Source organism: Oncorhynchus kisutch, linkage group LG7 (genome assembly GCF_002021735.2).
Source record: "Oncorhynchus kisutch isolate 150728-3 linkage group LG7, Okis_V2, whole genome shotgun sequence".
In the NCBI taxonomy this organism is placed as follows: domain Eukaryota; kingdom Metazoa; phylum Chordata; class Actinopteri; order Salmoniformes; family Salmonidae; genus Oncorhynchus; species Oncorhynchus kisutch.
The window spans coordinates 33,078,972-33,102,932 of NC_034180.2; the positions used below are offsets into that span (position 1 = coordinate 33,078,972).

A 23,961-nucleotide genomic window follows, 5' to 3' on the forward strand; every position below is an offset into this window, starting at 1 on the left:
TAACACAACGTAAAAGTGAGTGTAATGATGAAGTGCAGTGACATCAGGTCTCATCTCCAGGAGCTGGTGATCCGCTTCCTGAAGCGTGCGGCCAGTAACCTTCAGCAGGACATGAGGATGGTCCTGCCCAGTCGCCAGCTCCCCCTCCAGGATCGCCGACGCATCCTGTCCCACCAGCTAGGAGAGTTCATCCACTGCTACAACAAGGTGTCCACTGCCAGCTAAACAGCAGGATACTCTTCAACCTCTAGTGTCTGCTACTGTTCTAGGACCTGTTTATAGTTATTACACTAGTCAGGGAGTCTCCATTTATTTTCATTATTAGTTTAGTTTTTCCTTTGAGTTCTTATCCAATTACAAATGTTTGGTTCGAGGGCCTCCCGGGTGGCGCAGTGCTAACTGTGCCTCTAGAGATTCTGGGTTCGAGTCCAGGCTCTGTCACAGCCGGCCGCGACCGGGAGACCCATGGGGCGGCACACAATTGGCCCAGCGTCATACGGGTTAGGGGAGGGTTTGGCCGGCAGGGATGTCCTTGTCCCATCGCGTAATAGCAATTCCTGTGGCAGGCCGGGCTCAGTGCACACTGACACGGTCGCCAGGTGTACGGTGTTTCCTCCGATGCACTGATGCGGCAGGCTTCCGGGTTAAGTGAGCATTGTATCAAGAAGCAGTGCGGCTTGGTTGGGTTGTGTTTTGGAGGACACACGGCTCTTGACCTTCGCCTCTCCCGAGTCCATACGGGAGTTGCAGCTATGAGACAAGATTGTTACTACCAATTGGATACCCTAAAATTGAGGAGAAAAAAATAATTAAATTGGTTGAGTTGTTCATTTTATGAGGAAGCAACAAATGACTTTTAATACTGAGTTGCTCAGACAGGCCAGTGTACTTGGTCTCTGACTGGTCTCTTTCCTCACAGGAGACAGAGAATATGGTGAAGAAAGTGGAGAAGATCAAAGACCAAGAACATTGTATCAACCCCAGTGTGTTTCAGGAGTTTATTGCTGAGGCAAGGTAAGTGAGCCAGGACCTACTCGCTCCTGACTGTTTCACTTCTGCTACTTAACACTGGTCTTACTCTTGGTATCGTGGAGAATGTTCACACTGCTCTCTTCTCTTCCAGTGAAAGTGATCTGGAGGAGGTCCTGACATTCTACACACATAAAAACAAATCAGCCAGTGTCTTTTTGGGAACCAAATGTCGGAGCACTAAACCTGACAATAGCAACAGCCTAGGTTCAAGAGAGCCAGCTACCACAGAGAACCAGAAAAGTGAGTAGAAATTGTCAGATGAATTACATCTGTTTAGTAGGAACTTTTGTATTCCAGTGTGCCACAGATTCCACATATTTCTACAATTAGTTCACATATTATTTTGTCCTTTGTTGACAAATCCTTTAATGTATTTGGGAATTTTGCTGTTTTGATATTGGAAAGTCACATTAAGGAAAAAAAGTCTGAGTCATACAAAGTCAAGTACAGGTCAGCATCTAATTATTAACCCACGTGTGTCAGAGCCATGGAATTGCCGGCTGGATGATAACAGGGATCTGGCTTATTTTGTGCTCTGAACAGCTTTGCCCATGGCAAAAGAGGGCTCCAGCGCCTCTGAGTCCTCAACGTCTGAAGTCAGAAACAGCACAGACCAGGCCAGTGTAGTCCAACCCACTGCTGACCAACCCACCGGAGAGCAACCGGCTGCAGCCCTCAGAAGTAGTAAACAGCCCGAGGTCCAGGCCTCCCAGCACTCCTCCAGCTTTCCAGCTGCCTTAGACTGTGGCCACATCCACCTGCAGCACTATTCTCACCCCCAGAACCCACCCCAGTCTCTTCCCCTGCACTGCCCACCACCACCGCCCCCATCTCAGCCCCCATCCTACGACCAGTCCCACTTTCGCCTCCACTCCCCTCGCCAGCCAGAAACCCCTCCACAGCCCCAGGCCTCTGTGTTCTCCTCAACCTCGACCCTTGTCCCCCAGCCCCCTCGGGTAATATGGGCAGCTGCCCGCTCTGGTCCCACCACAGTCTCAGCACCACCAGTCTCCCAGGTCCTAAGGCAGGTCCAGTCCTTTACCTCTACCTCCTCTGCGGCTGCAGCCTCGTCCTCCATGCCTGGTGCCATCCACATCTACAGCCAGAAGATCTCCAGGCCCACCTCTGCAGGTCAAGGTAAACCTTTGATGGATAACATCCTGATAGATGTTTGGTGTGTTCTCAGCTCCCAGTCTTTCTATGGCCTAAGCCGGTGGTCTTCCACCTCTTCTTGCCCAGGGACCCCCTCCCGGGCAAGCTGGCGACCCATGGATCCCCATCATACGTTAGCAAAAAATTATAAGTCCTTATCAGATGACTGATAATGGCAAGGGAAAGTAATCAGCTTTTTAAAATGAATAGATTTGGTTGGTAGTTTTTCATTATTTTGTGTAAACTCTAACATAGCCTATTAGCTAGAAAAGTAACTCCAAACACATTTTTGCTATGAGTAGCTGATTATACAATAATATAAAATAAGGGTAAAACATTTTTTTAATATATATAATATTTTATAAATATAATATTTTATAAATATACAAATGTTAGCCATCTGTTGGCAAAAATGTATGACTAAGTCGAGAAAGGTTAGCAGCGGCAACTTGCCTCACTGGTAGCCTATTCGCGGGTGCTTTTGAAAAGTCTATGTCAGATATGAGTATAATTTGCTCATTATTAGGAGTTGAGAAATGAAGTTGACATCATTGGAAAGAAGATATTCTCCTCTATTCTACTGTAGGTATGTAATTCAGAATCGCCATTTAAAAATACAAATAAAGTCTATTTTTTCCCTGCAGTACCTCTGGACCCCTACACCCCGTCATTCATTTCATGTTTCTCTCTGCTTCAGCAATCAGAAGGACGCCCTCCAGCCGGCCCAAACCAGATCCAAATGGGGTCTTTAATAAGGACCTGTACTCACTGCCTGCTCAGGCGCAGTCCAACCAACAAGCCATAGTCTCAGCCCTGCAGAAACTGGCAGAGAAGCAGTCTGCCCGCCAGTACAACAGCTCCAGCCACATCAGTCTCCTAACACAACACGTGAGTCTCCTGTCACCCTATCCAACCCCTCTGCATTCTTTCCTGCTCAACAACTAGATACAGTCATCTGATGCACAGGTAGAGTGATCATGTCAGGAAACAGAACTACTACAATTGTATGATGTACTGTATAGTGATCTGTCTTGCACAGTGGTCTTACTGTGCGTGTTTTAATATTCCGCTGTGTTGTTAGTGTGTAAACCTCTCTGTGACCCCATGGGGAGTGATGGCTCAGAGCTCAGTGCTGCTTGCTCATCCAGCAGGCGGAGAAGGTTCCTGGACCCTACAGCCTGTGGGCTGGAGCTGGCTGATCTGAGCGGTGGGGCGGTGAGCTGAGGCTCTGTGTGAGGTCTCATTATCAGATGCACCACAGGGAGTGCTTTCTGTTGATATTTAACAGGCAGTCACTTTTTTGTGGTAATTGATGCTTATAAATGGAAGAATGTGGCAAATTGGCACCGAGTGGGGGAGCAAGGGCTCTGCTTCCTCCACCACCTCCCTGTTTCCTCTCTTCCCTGAGGGTTTGTCGTTCTCAGTGGGTAAGCCCACAAGCCTCCCACTCTACCTTGCTCCCTCCCTCTCTCTCGCTCTCCCTCCCTGGGAGTTTTTTGTGATGGCACTAGACCACACAGACTGCAGTTTTATGGCTTCCTCTTCTATGTACAGTATTCTATTCCTCTGAAATATGTTTTCTGTAATTCCCATGCATAGTTAATCCTGGTAATGGCAAAAGCTTATTTTGCAGTGCAAAATAGTTTAATGGTTTGCACTTAAAGGGTCTGAATATACTTGGCCTTTCTCTCGACTCAGATTAGAAGTCATTAAATTACTTATAATAGAGTGTTCTGTATAGAGAAGCAACACCAGGTTCCTCCCACCCTTTGTCATAGTGGTGTTAGTGTGGACAGGGTGGTAGCCTAATGGTGAAGAGGTTGGGCCAGTAACTGAAAGGTTGCTGGTTTGTTCCACTGATTGACCTTTGAAGATTCAGCAATTACTCTTTTTCACATGCCAGATCTCATCTTTTGGGAATAACCTTAACTAGTTTCACAATGTACTAATTTTGAATGGGGTAAATTTAAGTATTTCTTATCATGTGTAATCAAATAAATATGTGCTGGATTTTCAGTCCTCCCTCTATGTAACTTGTACCTTGAGGGCGTGAAACATGATTACACTTTCATAACAGGCCCATGTACATCCCAACATGATTCAACATGATATAGTATTTAATTCATTACAATTTGGTTTGGAGACGTGTGTTCTTTACTTCCATTGTGGTGAAACGTGATAGTATTAATGTCAAATCTCTTATGTTTCGGGTATATCAAACATATCCACCCAAAACAGAATTGTAAATTAAAGTAATTTCCTCCCTGTCCCACCCAGGAGAGCAGCAGCAGACACATGTCAAGTGTAATCCTAGTTGGATGCAGTAATGATAGGAATGTGCATATTAAGGTAGCCTGGAGTTGAGAAACACCTTAGTCCTGATGAACAACATGGGAAGTTCCTTTTGGGGAAATGTAAGTTACTCACGGTTGATTGTGAAATGTTGGAATTTCAGATTTCATGGATTCAAACTTACATTCAAATGTAATTATGGATTTACTGAAGATAACTGGCATCCCAGCACTTCTAGGTCAGCATGGTTGAAGAACCTTCACCATTGAGATCTGTTGACAGTGTATTATAGATTCCTTCCAAATCCTTGAGGAATGAAAATAAACTCTGTATTGGGCCCTGAAAAGCTCCCCGACCTGGCTGTGTTCTGTCAGCTCTTGCATTAATTTAAACACCTGTCGTTTAGGAATGTTTGACATTTCCCTTTCTCTGGCATGACTACTAGCCAAACAATTCGTTCACCTGCCCAGAACTTGGCTTTTAAAGCGCAGAGAAAATAAACAGCCCTCCCAGCTAACAATTCTAGGGAGAGAGAACCTTCATTTTGTAATGCTCCCCTAATGTTTGAGTTTCCAGTTCCTTTAGTTAGGGGAACATTCTATTATGTTAGCAAAAACCTTCTGAGAGAACCTTTTTTAGCATATTCTGGTGTTAAATTTGAGAAGACATTCCCTTAAGTTCTGTTTGATATTATCTAGAACATGGTTACAATGTTCTCAGAATATACAACATTAATGTTCGAGCTGAGATTTACTTCAAAGTGTATTCACCCTTTTGCTTACACCTATCAAATTGTTTCAGATCTACCCAAATGCCTAGGGAAGAAGAGGTTAGGGTTTGTCCTGGACAGGACCTAACTATTCTGTCCCAATAAGCACATGCCCTAGAGATATCCCTTATTGGGACACTGGTTAGGGTGTTTGTCATTGGTGCTGTTGGTCTGGGTTTGAAACCTGCTAGGGGAGTCACCCTACTCATATTCTTGCAATATATGTTAATGTCATCATTTGGCAACAGTTACAACACACCTATCTGATCTAATTAAAATGAGTTTCTCATTGGAAGATGGGTTTCAGTGGAAATCTAGATAGAGATTTCTCAGATGCTCAGCTATCCTCATCAATCTACACACGATACCCCATAATATTTTTTTTTAAACGGAAATATCACATTTACATAAGTATTCAGACACTTTGCTCGGTGCTTTTTTGAAGTGCCTTTGGCAGCGTTTACAGCCTCGAGTCTACTTGGGTATGACACTACAAGCTTGGCACACCTGTATTTGGGGAGTTTGTCCCATTCTTCTCTGCAGACCCTCTCAAGCTCTGTCAGTTGGATGGGGAGCATTGCTGCACAGCTATTTTCAGTTCTCTCCTGAGATGTTCAAGTCCAGGCTCTGGCTGGGCCACTTAAAGACACAGAAACTTGTCCCGAAGCCACTCCTGCGTTGTCTTGGCTGTATGCTTCTGGGTCGTTGTTCTGTTGGAAGGTGAAACTTCACCCCACTTTGAGGTCCTGAGCACTCTGGAGCAGGTTTTCATCAAGGATCTCTCTGTACTTTGCTCCGTTCATCCTTCCCTCGATCCTGACTAGTCTCCCAGTCCCTGCTGCTGAAAAACAGCCCCACAGCAGGATGGTGCCAGAGTTCCATTTAGGTTTCATCAGACCAGAGAATCTTGTTTCTCATAGTCTGAGAGTCCTTTTAGGTGACTTTTGGCAAATTTCAAACGGGCTGTCAGGTGCATTTTTTTACTGAGGTGTGGTGTCCGTCTGGCCACTCTACCATTAAAGGCCTGATTGGTGGACTGCTGCAGAGATGGTTGTTCTTCTGGAAGGTTTTCCTAACTCTAGAGCTCTGTCAGAGTGACCATCGGGTTCTTGGTCACCTCCCTGACCAAGGCTCTTCTCCGCCGATTCTCAGTTTGGCTTGGCGGCCAGCCCGAGGAAGAGTCTTGGTGGTTCCAAACTTCTTCCATTTATGAATGATGGAGGCCACTGTGTTCTTGGGGACCTTCAATGCTGCAGACATTTTTTGGTACCCTTCCCAGATCTGTGCCTCGACACAATCCTGTCTTGGAGCTTTACAGACGATTCTTTTGACCTCATGGCTTGATTTTTGCTCTGACATGCACTGTCAACCGTGGGACCTTTTTATATAGACTGGTGTGTGTGCCTTTCCAAATCATGTCCAATCAATTGAATTTACCACAGTTGGACTCCAATTAAGGGTGATCAATGGAAATAGGATGCACCTGAGCTCAAATTAGAGTCTCATAGCAAAGGGTCTGAATACTTATGTAAATAAAGTATTTCTGTTTTTTATTTGTAGTAAATGTGCCAAAATTTCTCAACCTGTTTTCACTGTGTGTGTGTGTGTGTGTGTGTGTGTGTGTTAATTTAGATTGAGGTTGTAACTTAACAAAATGTGGAAAACGTCAAGAGGTCTGAATACTTTCCGAATGCACTGTATAGCCATGTTTTTATTCATTATTCACTATCACCATGTTTTTTAAAATTAATCTTTAATTCTGCAGTGTTGGAAAAGGACCTGTAAATAAGTGTGACGCCAAATTCTTTTTGATTTGAAGCTCAACGGACAATTCGTTCAACCTCATGGCTTGGTTTTTGCTCTGACATGCGCTGTCAACTGTTGGACCTTTATATAGTCAGGTGTGTGCCTTTCCAAATCCTGTCCAATGAATTGAATTTACCACAGGTGGACTCCAAACAGGATGCACCTGAGCTCTATTTTGAGTCGCATAGCAAAGGGTCTGAATACTTATGTATTTTCGTTTTTTATCATTATGGGATAATGCGTGTAGATTGATGAGGAACATTTTAGAATGAGGCTGTAAAGTAGCAAAATGTGAAAAAAGGAAGGGGTCTGAATACTAGTGTATATTGCTAAACATGTGAGAATATAGTATCCATTTTTGTGAACGGGGTGGTGTACCTAATAAACTATCCAGTGAGGGTTTAGTGCTAAGAATGTGACAGTAGGGTGACTCCTCTAGTGTGTCTTGAACCCAGGCCACCAGCACCAATGACAAATGGCCTAACCACTGTCCCAATAAGGGGTGTCAGTGGGGCATATGCTTATTGGGCCAGTATTTATTAGGATTCCCAATTAACTTCTGCCGAGGCAGCAGCTACTCTTCCTGGGGTCCAAGCAGGAAACAACACAACAAATAAAATACATAATATACGTAAATATACATAGCACTACATTTACATTACTTTACAATTTAGCCATTCAGCAGACGCTCCCATCCAGAGCGACCTACAGAGTGGATTCATCTTAAGATAGCCAAGCTGAGACAACCATATATCACAGTCGTATCCCAAGCACGTATCACATACAAAATGAATAAAAATGTCTGTCTCTCCACAGTCCCAGAGTAAGGTGTTTTTTTATCAGATTTTTGACTCTGTTTTTATTGCTAGCTTGAGTTACATGAGGTGGCAAATAGTTCCATTTATATAGCTCTATTTAATACTGTGTGCTTCCCAGCCTCTGTTCTGGACCTGGGGACTGTGAAGAGACATCTGTTTGCATGTCTTGTGTGAAACAGACCGTTGGGTACCTTCTACACATCACACAAAAAAACAATAGTGATGCAGTCAATCAATCCTCAATTTTGAGGCAGGAGAGGTTGACATGAATTTCATTGACATTTGCCTTCCATGTAACTGCATTCGCCCTCCATGTAAGTGTAATATGTGCTGCTCTGTTTTGGACCAACTGCAATTTGCCTGTGTTTTTTGTTTGTTGTTGTTGCGGCACCTGACCACACAACTGGACAGTAGTCCAGGTTCAACAAAACTAGGGCCTGTAGGACATGTCTGGTTAACTGAGATATCAAGAAAGCAGAGCAACGCCTTATCATGGACAGTTACCCATTCTAAAACTTACTGGAACTCTATGTTAAGGGGGTCAGTTATTTATTTTACTGTTGCAGCCAACGTTTATACTGTTGAGTTGGCAGCGTACATGCACATACAGGATTTATTCAAGGTCAGTTTAAGGTCATTATTAAACACAGAAAATAATGGTCCAAGCTGGCTGCCCTGCGGTACACCACACTAAACCGAATGTGCATTAGAGAGGCTTCCATGAAATAAAACCTGTATTCTATTGGCATAGCCGCAGGAAGTAGGGGTGCTGAGTTGCTGCTGAATCCCTCTACAATTTTTTATTGTTTTCTCACAAATGTAATGGGTCTTTACTTGTCCTGTATTAGCGGACCAATATGGTCTTCTGTAGCACAGACAAAAACAATATTTTTTTTAAAGATCGCTGTACCGTGAACCAAGAGGTTGTGAGTTCAAATTACAAGTGAAGACATGTTGAATAACAATTACTGTGTACATGAACATGCACAATGTAATCATGTGTGTCAAATATGTAAGTTGAAAAGTGCAATAACCTGCCCAGGGACTGCGGTTGAAAATTAGCCGGCTGGCTAAAACCAGCACTTTTACTGAAACGTTGATTAATGTGCACGGTTCCTGTAAAAATAAAATGAACTCAAACTCAAAACACTAAAAGCGCTGTTCCCTAACCTTGCCAACAAAGAGCTATGAATGAGGGGCCTCCCGGGTGGTGCAGTGGTCTAGGGCACTGCATCGCAGCGCTAGCTGTGCCACCAGAGATTCTGCGTTCGCACCCAGCCTCTTTCGACCTTCGCCTAGTCCGTACAGGAGTTGTAGCGATGAGACAAGATAGTAATTACTAACAATTGGATACCATGAAAAGGGCATAACATTTTTTTTTCTTTTTAAATGGCACCATTTTGGCAGGGGCACAAATGTTCCTATGAAACATGTTTAAAATATTCATAGATTTTGTTCTGAGAACATGACAAACATGTTTTGTCATTTTATTTGAAATGTTAAACTGTTTGGATCCTGGATGCTGATTGGATGAGCAGCGTTCCAAGCCTTGCTTTATTGGCCTGCTATCGCGTCGGTCCGAACCATGCCATTTACCTGTGACTGCATTCATGATGCAACACTGCCTCTTGTGCCATATTGCTTAGTTAAGGGAATGGTCTCTTGGAAACATTCCTTGCACATCATGGAAACATTCATGGTAACATTCACAGGAACACTATGAGCACAAGAATTAATGACCTAATATGCAGTGGTGTAAAAATACTTTAAAGTACGACTTAATTTGTTTTTTGTGGTATCTGTACTTAACTTTACTAAGGGCGGCAGGGTAGCCTAGTGGTTAGAGTCTTGGACTAGTAACCAAAAGGTTGCAAGTTCAAATCCCCGAGCTGACAAGGTACAAATCTGTCGTTCTGCCCCTGAACAGGCAGTTAACCCACTGTTCCTAGGCTGTCATTGAAAATAAGAATTTGTTCTTAACTGACTTGCCTAGTAAAATAAAAAAGTAGTATTTTACTGGGTGACTTTCACTGTTACTTGAGTCATTTTCTATTAAGGTGTCTTTTTACTTTTACTCAAGTATGACAATTGAGTACTTTTTGCATCACTGCTAATGTCTTAAGGGACTGTTGGTCCAAGCTGGGAACATTTGTTAGCTGGGCTGTCATTTCTAAAAAGAAACAAAATCACTTTTTCCCGCTTTACAGAATCACATAATCATGCATGAGAATATATATATTTTTTAATATCAACTGTCACTCTTAACTGAACTCATCAGGAAACATATTCTAAATTTTTCATTTGTGATTCTCTCCTGTCTTTCGCCCCAGTCCACTGCTTTTAATGAGCCCCTCTGTTTGGTTCTGCACTGTATGCTGGAGGGCAGGAGACAGAGAAGGGCCACAGAAAATCTGAATAAGTATTCATTTCCACCAAACTTCCAGGGCAGTATAGACCGTACAGTATGTAGGGAGAATGCAGCAGCCCCATGCAGTCAGATGATGCTGTAGCATGTACTGTAGTAATGGGGTTGGATACTGTAGCACCTCACTGCTAATTGTGCTGTTATGGTGGTAAACTGATTTGGCTGGTGAGTAATGACCAGAGTCCCTCTCAGGGGTTTGGGGAGTTACGGGGAGGTGGGACCACCTGGCTGCGGAGTGGAGACTGGCTCCGAGATGCACTGTGTACATTTCACACAGCTGGGGAGGGAGAAATGAGACTGCTGCTGCAGCACACAGGGCGGCCGCCAGTGCGTATGAGTCCAATAAGAAGAAATCGAAAGCCCTGGTGTCTGCAGTACCATAGTGGGAAGACAAGTAACTCAAGCAGATTATACTTGTTTAATATCACTATTTGCTTGCTTACTCAATAAGACCATGTATTGACATTTCAGGTTTAACCATTTTTCTCTGCAGAGATGATTGCAGACATTTTTCACTACAAATTCTCACGATTTAGCAGTTAGCGTGCCAATGATGAACACAGTTGCGTTTCTGATGCGTTGTCGCTGTGTGTTCTCTTGTCCCTGCAGTTGACCAACCTGAACCTGACTAACAGGGTGCTGAGCAGAGGGGCCATCACCCTGACCCCAGCAGTGCGGCATGGTTATGGGACTGGAGCTGTGACCCAGCGGCCTGTCAGGGCTGTCCACTCTGACACAGGGCCCATCCACAGCACTACTGGGTGAGTCAAACACATACACCCCAACAGACACCTTCCTAAAGAGTTGCACAATGCTCACATGCAACAACGTAATGCATTTATACTGACCCACGTGCAGGAAATTCCCTTGACCATCACTTATGTCCATTGGTTCATTGCGCTACTCTGTTCATGTACTGATAACGACTGTTTATGAGATGGAGTCAAGGGTCTGTTTGGAATGAGATGATTAGTTATATACAGTACCACTGATACTACATTGGTTGTACAATGAGAAATTATGTGGGATTAAATGCAGTCTTGAATCAAGAAAGGCGGGGTGACTGTCTGTAATACCCCTTGATTGTCACCAGTATACCATCCATTTGTCCATTTGTCATGCACTACACCTCAGTTCCCTTATAAGACCTCTCGTGTTGCTTTGGGCAAAACATTACCATTGTGCTTCACCAGTGGTATTTTCACTCCCCAAAGGCTGTGGAGAGGGAATGGTGCGTTGCAATCTCAACGAGGTTCACTGCCAAAGTAAACAGCCATTCCTCTCCTCAGAGAGACTGGAGTCTGAGATGCTGGGCAGTTGTATACAGCCATTCAGAGCAGCAGGTTGAGTGTGGTGCTAGGGCAGTGGAGGCCTCATTAAGAATAATCAGAACTGTTTTTACAGACCTCCTCCTGTGGTCTAGTCTGTACTGCATCCACTATACTACATAGTCACTATTTTTATGTCGCTCTGACGGTCACCGGTAACTTGTATTACCAACTTTTGGAGCATTGGAAATGGTGTGCTCTCTTTTTTTCTACCAGTTTAAGCCCTTATAGTGATGGATGTTGCAACCCCTCTGGGAGTTGGAACATCTCTGATCAGTGGCTTGAACAGTCATTTTGATTAAATGCATCACTGCCATGAATATAATGCACAGGTCTGGCACTTTCTTTTCTTAACCCCACGTGCCACCTGTTTTTACAGAGGCGGCATGGATCCCATTCGTCATTTTGGAGAGGACTCTCCAAGTGTGTATCTTGAGTGTGCATTTCAAAGGTCTATCCTTAATGCGGATGCCTTTCTCTTGGTCTCCCTTCTAAAACTTGCCGGTGAGAGGTTCACACGAGCTGTGCTCAACCTCATGAGAGGCTTTTAGTGGGACTATGCTAAGAGCCTTCACATCGGGGCAAATTAACGGGGCAAATGAACATTTTGAGAATTTTCTGTATAAGCGACATTGGACAATTTTTATAGGTGCTTTAGTTTGTGGTAGCCTATTTGGTCACAGTCAATAAATACTCAAGCCAGGTTTAATGGTCTCTGAAGAATCTTTAAATTGAAGACTGAGTTTTTGGAAACGTATTTTCAACTTCTGGGCTTAATGGGGTAGTTCAATGTAGGCCTTTGACTAACAAAATGCTTATTTTGAAGCATTTTAATTGTGCTTTGTGAGGCTAGCTGTGGAGTTAGCTGATAGCTGCCTGGAGTGTGTGAAGCATGCTGGCAGCCTAATACATTGCATTGGATAAGTGGGGGCAGAGTCAACAGTAAGTCTGCCACATAGCCAGTCTGCTCCAACCCTCTTCTCTGCAACCATGCTTTCTCCCTCACATGGGCCAATGAGAGAAGTGATCACATGGACACTGTGAATATGTGTGCCAGACTGCGTCACGTGAGTTAAGGGGGGGTTCAACCTCTGCTGGATGCTGCTTCTGGAAGAGGTGGCCGAGCAAGGTTTAAGCATACATGGTTGCTCTCTCTATTTTTACAGTGATATGTGAGTGACAATGTCTCAGACAGTTTGGCCCTGATCTCCCGTTCTCTGTTTTTCCAGTCCAGCCCTTCCTTATGTATGGAACTGTGTGGGAATTCCTGGAATGTCTGGCCTTTTCCCTTTTTAAAATGTTTTTATTTCCACAAATGGAGGAAGATGCATTCTATTACATGTATCATCTCAAAGAGTAGTTGTATGGAGGGAGACAGATGTTAACTTTTACATTTCACATATTAAATGTAGCCTAATTGTTATGACCTTGATGGATTATCCTCCTTTCTATTGTAAATCCAAAACAGAAGATGGCGCCGTACTGTATGGCAGCCATTTTGCAAGCTCCAACCCAACTTTTCTATTTTGTAATCTTTTAGCGTTTTATTTTTCATTTCCACAAAATCTATCCGCTATAATTTCTTATAACAGACAAACTTTTGAACATCAGATCTGCAGTTACTTGCCTCAATTCTGGCTTCAACTTCGACTCATCTGCCCTGGGCTCTTTCTGTAACTGACCCAATTTTCGGGGTAACCAAGAGGAAATGCCGGCGTTGGAGACAATAATGGGGGAGTCCAGGCGAGATTAAGGCGAGGGGAAAACCAGCCACCTCTTCCCTTCATTCTATTGGCCATTGCCATCCTATAAATAAATGGTTGACCTCTGTTCGTGGATTTGCTACCAATGGGACTCTCGTAAACTGCAATATTCACTGCTTTTCTGAAACATGGCTTTAGACAAAATACTACCCATGGCTATCCAATTCGATTCTCCATTCACAGAGCAGACGGAACAGTAGAGTCAGGGAAATTGAAGGCGGAGGGTTTTGCCCCTTCATCAAAAACAAATGGTGTGTTGACTCGAGCACAGTGGAAGTCTCGACCCATTGTTCACCCGTCTTGGAATACCTGATGGTCAAATGCTGACCCTTCTACATCCTGGGGGAGTTTTCAGCTGTTATTACAACTGTTGTATACATTACACTCAGGATAAGAAAAATAACAAGTTCGCACTGTACGAGGCTATAAACAAGCAGGAAAACTTGCACCCGGAGGCTGCTTTTCTTGTTGCCGGCGATTTTTAATTCCAAATCATTGAGACACATTTTTTAAAATTTATTTTACCTTTTTTAATTAGGCAAGTCAGTTTTCAACAAATTCTTAATTACAATGACGGCCTAGGAACAGTGGGTTAACTGACTTATTCAGGGGCAGAACGACAGAGTTTTACTTTGTCAGCTCAGGGATTCGATCTAGCAACCTTTCAGTTACTGGCCCAATGTTCCAACCACTAGACTACCTGCCACAACATGATATCAAACTTACATCAACACGTCTCCTTCGCCATAAAGTCCCAGACCACTGTTACTCTACCCACAAGCAAGCGTACAAAGCCCTCCCTCATCCCCATTCGGCAAATCAGATCATGACTCTGTACTCCTTCTTTCGTTTTACAAGTGGAAGCTCAAACAGGAAGTACCAGTGACTCTTCCCGGTTGAGAAATGGTCATCAGAATCAGAGATTATGCTACAGGACTGCTTTGCTAGTGCTAATTAAAATATGTTCAGACACTCCACCAATAACATCGAGTTAACCACCTCTGTCACTGGCTTCATTAGGAAATACATCTGCGACGTTGTCCCCACAGTTTTCTTTATTTTATTTCACCTTTATTTAGCCAGGTAGGCACATTGAGAACAAGTTCTCATTTACAACTGCGACCTGGCCAAGAATAAAGCAAAGCAGTTCAACACATATAACAACAAAGTTACACATGGAATAAACAAAACATACAGTCAATGATACAGTTGAAGAAAATCTATATACAGTGTGTGCAAATGAAGTAAGAAAAGGGATGTAAGGCAATAAATAGGTCATGGTGGCGAAGTAATTACGATATACCAATTAGACACGAGTGATTGATGTGCAGAAGATGAATGTGCAAGTAGAGATACAGGGGTGCAAAGGAGCAAGATAAATAAATACAGTATGGTGATGAGGTAGTTGGATGGGCTTTTTACAGATGGGCTATGTACGTACAGGTGTAGTGATCTGTGAGCTGCTCAGACAGCTGGTGCTTAAAGCTAGTGAGGGGGTAAGAGTCTCCAGCTTCAGTGATCTTTGCAATTCATTCCAGTCATTGGCAGCAGAGAACTGGAAGGAAAGGCGGCCAAAGGAGGAATTGGCTTTGGGGTTGACTAGAGAGATATACCTGCTGGAGCGCCTGCTACGGGTGGGTGCTGCTATGGTGACCAGTGAGCTGAGAAGGCGCGGCATTACCTATCAGAGACTTGTAGATGACCTGAAGCCAGTGGGTTTGGTGACGAGTATGAAGCGAGGTCCAGCCGACGAGAGTGTACAGGTCACAGTGGTGGGTAGTATATGGGGCTTTGGTGACAAAACGGATGGCACTGTGATAGACTGCATCCAATTTGTTGAGTAGAGTGTTGGGGGCTATTTTGTAAATGGCATCGTCGAGGATCGGTATGGTCAATTTTACGAGGGTATGTTTGTCAGCATGAGTGAAGGATGCTTAACCACAGTGAAGGTTAACACAGAGGTTTGCGCTAAACTAAAGGACAGGGCTGCTGCACACACAGCTATCAGATACAACCCTGAGGTTACCGCTGAGGACAAGAACAAGAAGTCCCACTACGACCTCCGCACAGTCATCAAACGAGCAAAAGGACAATATAGGAATAAGGAGGAATCATATTACAAGCTCCGCCGCCCCCGCCGCATGTGGCAGGATCTACAGTCCATCACAGATTACAAAGGAAGACCAAGTCATGATATGCCTAACGTTTCCTCTCTACCAGACGAACTCGATGCATTTAATACATGCTTCAACAACACTGTGTCGTGCGTGAGGGCCCTCACTGACCCAGTGAACTGGGTGATCTCGCTCTCTGAGGCCGAAGTGACTAAGGTCTTTAATCAGATCAACACTCGCTAGGCCGCTGGGCCGGACGGTATTCCAGGGCGCGTTCTCAGAGCATGCGCAGAACAGCATATTCACGATCATTTTCAACTTCTCCTTGTCCCAGTTTGTAATCCCTACAAACTGGGAGAAGGTTGACCACCATCATTCCTGTTCCCAAGAACTCAAAGGCTTCATGCCACAATGACTACCGTCCTGTAGCACTCACATCTGTAATCATAAAGTGCTTTGAAAGGTTTCCTATGGCACACATCAACTCCATCCTAGACCCACTCCAATTTGCATACCGCCCCACAGATCCATAGACGACGCAATCTCAATTGCATTCCACACTGCCCTCACCCACCTAGATAAGAGGAATGCCTATGTGAGAATGCTGTTCATTGACTACAGCTCAGCTTTCACGCCCCACATCGACTGGGCTGCAGTTGAGCGGGTCGAGAGCTTCAAGGTCCTCAGTGTCCAAATCACTAAAGACTTACAATGGTCCACACACACGTGGACAGTTGTTAACCAGTTCCAAAGTTGCGCCTATTCCCCCTCGGGAGGTTAAATGTTTGGCATAGGCCCTCAAATCCTCAAAGTTCTACAACTGCACCTTTGTGAGCATCTTGACTGGCTGCAACACTGCTTGGTATGGCAACCGCACCACCCTTGATCGCATGGCGCTACAGAGGGTGATGCGGACAGCCCAGTCCATCACTGGGGCCGAACTTCCTGCCTTCCAGGACCTCTATATCAGGTGGTGCAAAAGGATGGGCCGGAAAATTGTTAGACTCCAGCCACCCAAGCCATAGACTCTTCTCTCTGCTTCCCCACATCAAGCGGTACTTGTGCATCAAGTCTGACACCAACAGGCTTCTGAACAGCTTATATTCCCAAGACTGCTAATAGCTAACCAAATAGCTACACAGACTGAGTTGACCCTTGTATTTTATTTATGCACACTCACTTGTGCATGTGACATTTAAACTTTAAGTACTTTTATCTTATCTACAGTACTTTCTCCTTTTTGATCCCAGTTCATGTGAGGACTATTATTCTACTTTTTAACTGGAAATCCTCTGAGGTAAACTCATAAAATACTGTTCTTGAGTGCACTAAAGTATGTTGCCACTTAGGAGCTCTGCTGTTAATACTTCATAACAGAGATTTTGATGAGATCCTTCACCTCGTCACAGGACATTTCAGGTAAAAAGGATCCCTTTGTCAGAAGGTTCTCCTGTTAAGAACGTGCCATCCATCACTTTCTCTCTGTTACTTTCCGCACCAACACAAACCCCAATTTTTTTTCCACCCCATTACCCGCAACCGTAAATTTGGCGTAGGGATCTTAGAAAGCGGTGTAACATCGTTGATGAGATATTAGGATAAATTATCTTGATTTTGACTTTGAGTGCTGTTTCTTTCATGTAGGATTTCCTGAGCCCCCTACAACTGGGGCCGGTGGTCTGTGCCAAACATACTGAAACCGTTAAGCATGCTGGCTCTTTAAGCAGCAACCACAGGGGTGAAGCATGATGGGTTTCAAAGAGTAGCTTGGCGCTTTGATGTGCCGACATGCTGCCAGGTATGCTGCCTCAGCACTCTGAAACACAGAGAGAGAGAGAAGCTGCTTCCCCACTCCTCTCACTCCAGTCTGCTGTCAACCTGGAGCAGGGGGATGCTGGCTACACTCACTTTCATAAACACCATTATACTATTACTATATAGACACCTCACAACTCTGTTGTCAGGAGTAACGCTTGACTTCCCGATACTTCTCATAGGCATTAATTTGACCTTCTAAAAGTCTCTAACATTTTTTAAATTTATCTAACTAGGCAAGTCAGTTTGAAGAACAAATTCTTATTCTTATTTATTTATAAACACTTCTCCCTCACTAGCTTTAAGCACCAACTGTCAGAGCAGCTCACAGATTACTGCACCTGTACATAGCCCACCTATAATTTAGCCCAAACAACTACCTCTTTCCCAACTGTATTTAATTTTTATTTATTTATTTATTTTGCTGCTTTGCACCCCATTATTTTTTATTTCTACTTTGCACATTCTTCCATTGCAAAACTACCATTCCAGTATTTTACTTGCTATATTGTACTTACTTTGCCATCATGGCCTTTTTTGCCTTTACCTCCCTTCTCACCTCATTTGCTCACATTGTATATAGACTTGTTTATACTGCATTATTGACTGTATGTTTGTTTTTACTCCATGTGTAACTCTGTGTCGTTTTATCTGTCGAACTGCTTTGCTTTATCTTGGCCAGGTCGCAATTGTAAATGAGAACTTGTTCTCAACTTGCTTACCTGGTTAAATAAAGGTAAAATAAAATAAATAAATAAAAAATTTACAATGACGGCCAAACCCAGGCAACACTGGGCCAATTGTGCACCACCCTATGGCCGAATGTGATGCAGCCTGGATTTGAACCAGGTATTGCAGTGAAGCCTCTTGCCCTGAGATGCAGTGTCTTAGACCACTGCGCCATTCGGGAGCCCAAAACTTCAGGGTGCATAACCAATGGGTGCATGGTGTTTAGTTTAGGACAAGCCTATAAAAGAAGGCCAGATTGCTTAGTCTCTGTATTTGACTAATTTTACCCGATCCTGGATCGAACAATTGGCTCAGGTAAGAATTCATTTCCAGTAAGTTTTTGGGTAACAATAGCTGTTGTTTGAAATTGTGATTGAGCACCACAATTGTGTATTTAGGGTTGTAATACGTCATGGTTGGCACATTCTACTCCCCTCAGTGATGAGAACACTAATGTCTCTCTCTACCTTGGCACCAAAACTCTCTCTCCACTGTTACCTCCATCTCTGTCTTCATATCCAAATGAAATTTAATCAAATGTATTTATATAGCCCTTCGTACATCAGCTGATATCGCAAAGTGCTGTACAGAAACCCAGCCTAAAACCCCAAACAGCAAGCAATGCAGGTGTAGAAGCACGGTGGCTAGGAAAAACTCCCTAGAAAGGCCAAAACCTAGGAAGAAACCTAGAGAGGAACCAGGCTATGTGGGGTGGCCAGTCCTCTTCTGGCTGTGCCAGTTGGAGATTATAACAGAACATGGCCAAGATGTTCAAATGTTCATAAATGACCAGCATGGTCAAATAATAATAATCACAGGTAGAACAGTTGAAACTGGAGCAGCAGCACAGCCAGGTGGACTGCGGACAGCAAGGAGTCATCATGTCAGGTAGTCTTGAGGCATGGTCCTAGGGCTCAGGTCCTCCGAGAGAAAGAAAGAAAGAGAGAATTAGAGAGAGCATACTTAAATTCACACAGGACACCGGATAGGACAGGAGAAGTACTCCAGATATAACAAACTGACCGTTGCCCCCCGACACATAAACTACTGCAGCATAAATACTGGAGGCTGAGACAGGACTGGTCAGGAGACACTGTGGCCCCATTCGATGACACCCCCGGACAGGGCCAAACAGGACGGATATAACCCCACCCACTTTGCCAAAGCACAGCCTCCACACCACTAGAGGGATATCTTCAACCACCAACTTACCATCCTGAGACAAGGCCGAGTATAGCCCACAAAGATCTCCGCCACAGCACAACCCAAGGGGGGGGCGCCAACCCAGACAGGAAGATCACATCAGTGACTCAACCCATTCAAGTGACGCACCCCTCCTAGGGACGGTATGAAAGATCCCTAGTAAGCCAGTGACTCAGCCCCTGTAATAGGGTTAGAGGCAGAGAATCCGAGTGGAAAAAGGGGAACCGGCCAGGCAGAGACAGCAAGGCCGGTTCGTTGCTCCAGAGCCTTTCCGTTCACCTTCACACTCCTGGGCCAGACTACACTCAATCATATGACCCACTGAAGAGATGAGTCTTCAGTAAAGACTTAAAGGTTGAGACCGAGTTTGCGTCTCTCACATGGGTAGGCAGACCATTCCATAAAAATGGAGCTCTATAGGAGAAAGCCCAGCCTCCAGCTGTTTGCTTAGGTCTGCGCCTTGTGACCGTAGCGTACGTGTAGGTATGTACGGCAGGACCAAATCAGAGAGATAGGTAGGAGCAAGCCCATGTAATGCTTTGTAGGTTAGCAGTAAAACCTTGAAATCAGCCCTTGCCTTGACAGGAAGCCAGTGTAGGGAAACTAGCACTGGAGTAATATGATCACATTTTTGGGTTCTAGTCAGGATTCTAGCAGCCGTATTTAGCACTAACTGAAGTTTATTTAGTGCTTTATCCGGGTAGCCGGAAAGTAGAGCATTGCAGTAGTCTAACCTAGAAGTGACAAAAGCATGGATTAATTTTTCTGCATAATTTCTGGACAGAAAGTTTCTGATTTTTGCAATGTTACGTAGATGGAAAAAAGCTGTCCTTGAAACAGTCTTGATATGTTCTTCAAAAGAGAGATCAGGGTCCAGAGTAACGCCGAGGTCCTTCACAGTTTTATTTGAGACGACTGTACAACCATTAAGATTGATTGTCAGATTCAACAGAAGATCTTTTTGTTTCTTGGGACCTAGAACAAGCATCTCTATTTTATCCGAGTTTAAAAGTAGAAAGTTTGCAGCCATCCACTTCCTTATGTATGAAACACATGCTTCTAGCGAGGGCAATTTTGGGACTTCACCATGTTTCATTGAAATGTACAGCTGTGTGTCATCCACATAGCAGTGAAAGTTAACATTATGTTTTCGAATGACATCCCCAAGAGGTAAAATATATAGTGAAAACAATAGTGGTCCTGAAATGGAACCTTGAGGAACACCGAAATGTACAGTTGATTTGTTAGAGGACAAACCATTCACAGAGACAAACTGATATCTTTCCGACAGATAAGATCTAAACCAGGCCAGAACTTGTCCGTGTAGACCAATTTGGGTTTCCAATCTCTCCAAAAGAATGTGGTGATCGATGGTATCAAAAGCAGCACTAAGGTCTAGGAGCAGGAGGACAGATGCAGAGCCTCGGTCTGATGCCATTAAAAGGTAATTTACCACCTTCACAAGTGCTATGATGGGGTCTAAAACCAGACTGAAGCATTTCGTATACATTGTTTGTCTTCAGGAAGGCAGTGAGTTGCTGCGCAACAGCCTTTTCTAAAACTTTCGAGAGGAATGGAAGATTCGATATAGGCCGATAGTTTTTTATATTTTCTGGGTCAAAGTTTGGCTTTTTCAAGAGAGGCTTTATTACTGCCACTTTTAGTGAGTTTGGGACACGTCCAGTGGATAGAGAGCCGTTTATTATGTTCAACATAGGAGGGCCAAGCACAGGAAGCAGCTCAGTAGTTTAGTTGGAATAGGGTCCAGTATGCAGCTTGAAGGTTTAGATGCCATGATTATTTTCATCATTGTGTCAAGAAATATAGTACTAAAACACTTGAGTGTCTCTCTTGATCCTAGGTCCTGGCAGAGTTGTGCAGACTCAGGACAACTGAGCTTTGAAGGAATACGCAGATTTAAAGAGGAGTTCGTAATTTGCTTTCTAATAATCACAATCTTTTCCTCAAAGAAGTTCATGAATTTATTACTGCTGAAGTGAAAGCCATCCTCTCTTGGGGAATGCTGCTTTTTAGTTAGCTTTGCGACAGTATCAAAAAGGAATTTCGGTTTGTTCTTATTTTCCTCAATTAAGTTGGAAAAATAGGATGATCGAGCAGCAGTAAGGGCTCTTCGATACTGCACGCTACTGTCTTTCCAAGCTAGTCGGAAGACTTCCAGTTTGGTGTGGTGCCATTTCCTTTCCAATTTTCTGGAAACTTGCTTCCAAATAACCACAGGGCCACCATTTCTGATTCTGCAGTACTCAAGAACCGCTCAGACCCTGGTCACCGCAACACACATACTGGTATTTTTGGTTTTGTTCAATATTTTGTCAGACTGTTGTTTTACTTGGTCGGATGTTGTCGCAGTATTTAATTCCAGTACATTTTGTGACTGTCCATTTGCAGAGCCTATTTGTCTCCCCAGAAAACTCAGGGAAACTTAAAAATGAATGGGTCAAAATGTTTTGATATCTTCCTCCTTTCAATAAAAAGCGTATTTTTTTCCCACCTCAATTGGACCCAGATGTAGTGCTGGTAGTAAGGTATCCCCTTAGGTAGGTGAGAGAGAAATTCCAACCTGGGATAAGGGGACCATGTTAATGAGTTGACATCGACACCTTAGTAACATCCCTTCCCCCCTCAACAGGCAGTATGGACTAAACCCCCCCCCCCCCCCATTTCAGTCACACACATGAGAGATGGACTTATGCACTGCACTCACACTGGCACTTTGAACCCATCCACCAGCTCTCTGCTTCTCAACATTGTAGGCTCCAGTACTCTGTGTTTCATAGTTATCATATCAATGCCCCTCTAGATGGAGGACAAGGGGGAGAAAATACAGTACCAAAGTTTGGACACACCTACCCAGGGTTTTTTCTTTATTTTGTACTATGTTCTACATTGTAGAATAATAGTGAAGACATCAAAACTATGAAATAAGTATGGAATCATGTTTAACGCTTTTTTGGTTACTACAAATATTTTACCTATTTGGAAAAAGACCAAGTCCATATTATGGCAAGAACAGCTCAAATAAGCAAAGAGAAACGACCGTCCGTCGTTACTTTAAGACATGAAGGTTAGTCAATCCGGAAAATTTCAAGAACTTTGAACGTTTCTTCAAGTGCAGTCACAAAAACCATCAAGCTCTTTGATGAAACTGGCTCTAATGAGGACCGCCACAGGAATGGAAGACCCAGAGTTACCTCTGCTGCAGAGGATAAGTTCATTAGAGTTAACTGCACCTCAGAAATTGCAGCCCAAATATATGCTTCACCAAGTTCAAGTAATAGACACATCTCAACAGCAACTGGTCAGAGGAGACTGTGTGAATCAGGCCTTCGTGGTCAAATTGCTGCAAAGAAACCACTACTAAAGGAACACGAGCAATGGAGTCCAAAATTGAGATTTTCCGTTCCAACCGCCGTGTTTTTGTGAGACATCGAGTAGGTGAGCGGATCACATGTGTGGTTCCCACCGTGAAGCATGGAGGAGGTGTGATGGTGTGGGGGTGCTTTGCTGGTGACACTAGGTGATTTATTTAGAATTCAAGGCTCACTTAACCAGCATGGCTACCACAGCATTCTGCAGCGATACGCTATCCCATCTGGTTTGCGCTTAGTGGGACCATCATTTGTTTTTTCAACAGGACAATGAGCTAACACCCTCCAGGCTATGTAAGGGCTATTTGACCAAGGAGGATAGTGATGGAGTGCTGCATCAGATGACCTGGCTTCCACAAATACCCAACCTCAACACAGTTGATCGTTTGGGGTGAGTTAGACTGCGGAGTGAAGGAAAAGCAGACAACAAGTGCTAAGCAAGACTGTTAGAAAAGCATTCCAGGTGAAGTTGGTTGAGAGAATACCAAAAGTGTGCAAAGCTGTCATCAAGGGTGGCTAAAAATCTTAAATATATTTTGATTGTTTTAACTCTTTTTTTGGGGTTACTACATGATTCCATATGTGTTATTTCATAGTTTTGATGTCTTCACTATTATTCTACCATGTAGAAAATAGTAAAAATAAAGAAAAACCCTTGAATGAGTAGGTGTGTCCAACATTTTGACTGGTGCTGGAAATACCCCTGAACCCCTGAGCCTGATGTCCACATTGACCAGCTAGGCCAGGACTTGGAGGTATGGTGGGCTGAAGCAGCATGATGTCATTTCATAACGGCCTTTTTCCCACATTCGGCGCTGAGTTAGATTGATGCTGCACATGTGCTCAGCTCACACTGCTGTGTTATTGTAAGTCATATCAGCATATTACAGTACAGTGAGTTCAGCAGGGTTCACACTGACACCCACATGCTGCAGGCAGGCAGAGCAGGCTCCAGGCTGCTACAACTGCACACATGTACTGTACCAGTGATGGGAAACTCAGATGTGCCAGTTTTTTTCCCCCTTTCCTATTTGTTATTTATTGTGCTGGAATTGAATGGCCAGGAACTGAGGCCCCTGATGTGGGACTCAGAGGATTTGTGATTTGGCCTCCCATGTAGCTCATGTGGAGAGATATTGGTAAAGACTAACTGAAGCATACTGTACTTGGAATAGTTTTTGGGGAAAATGCTTAAATACTAAAAAATGGAGGCGAAACCATCCATCAGGGTTTTGTTTTGTCTTGTGGTCATTTGGACTCTGTTGTCTTAAAGGGTTCACAGACAGACCTTTGTTAGCAGAAGAGGGTGAAAAAAGTTTCAATGGC

The 23,961-nt window shown here is 43.8% G+C and overlaps 1 protein-coding gene across 4 annotated transcripts in view; it reads left to right on the top strand.

The window, feature by feature from the left end:
* ttll5 (tubulin tyrosine ligase-like family, member 5) overlaps nt 1-23,961 on the top strand; it is a 90,803-nt gene that overhangs the window by 39,086 nt on the left and 27,756 nt on the right. For all 4 annotated transcript variants that reach the window (XM_020488036.2, XM_020488037.2, XM_031828980.1 and 1 more), the window contains 6 exons: nt 61-207; nt 920-1,014; nt 1,124-1,272; nt 1,576-2,169; nt 2,882-3,072; nt 10,904-11,055. In XM_020488036.2, coding sequence (XP_020343625.1) covers nt 61-207; nt 920-1,014; nt 1,124-1,272; nt 1,576-2,169; nt 2,882-3,072; nt 10,904-11,055 — 1,328 coding nt within the window. The remainder of the gene's footprint in view (nt 1-60; nt 208-919; nt 1,015-1,123; nt 1,273-1,575; nt 2,170-2,881; nt 3,073-10,903; nt 11,056-23,961) is intronic.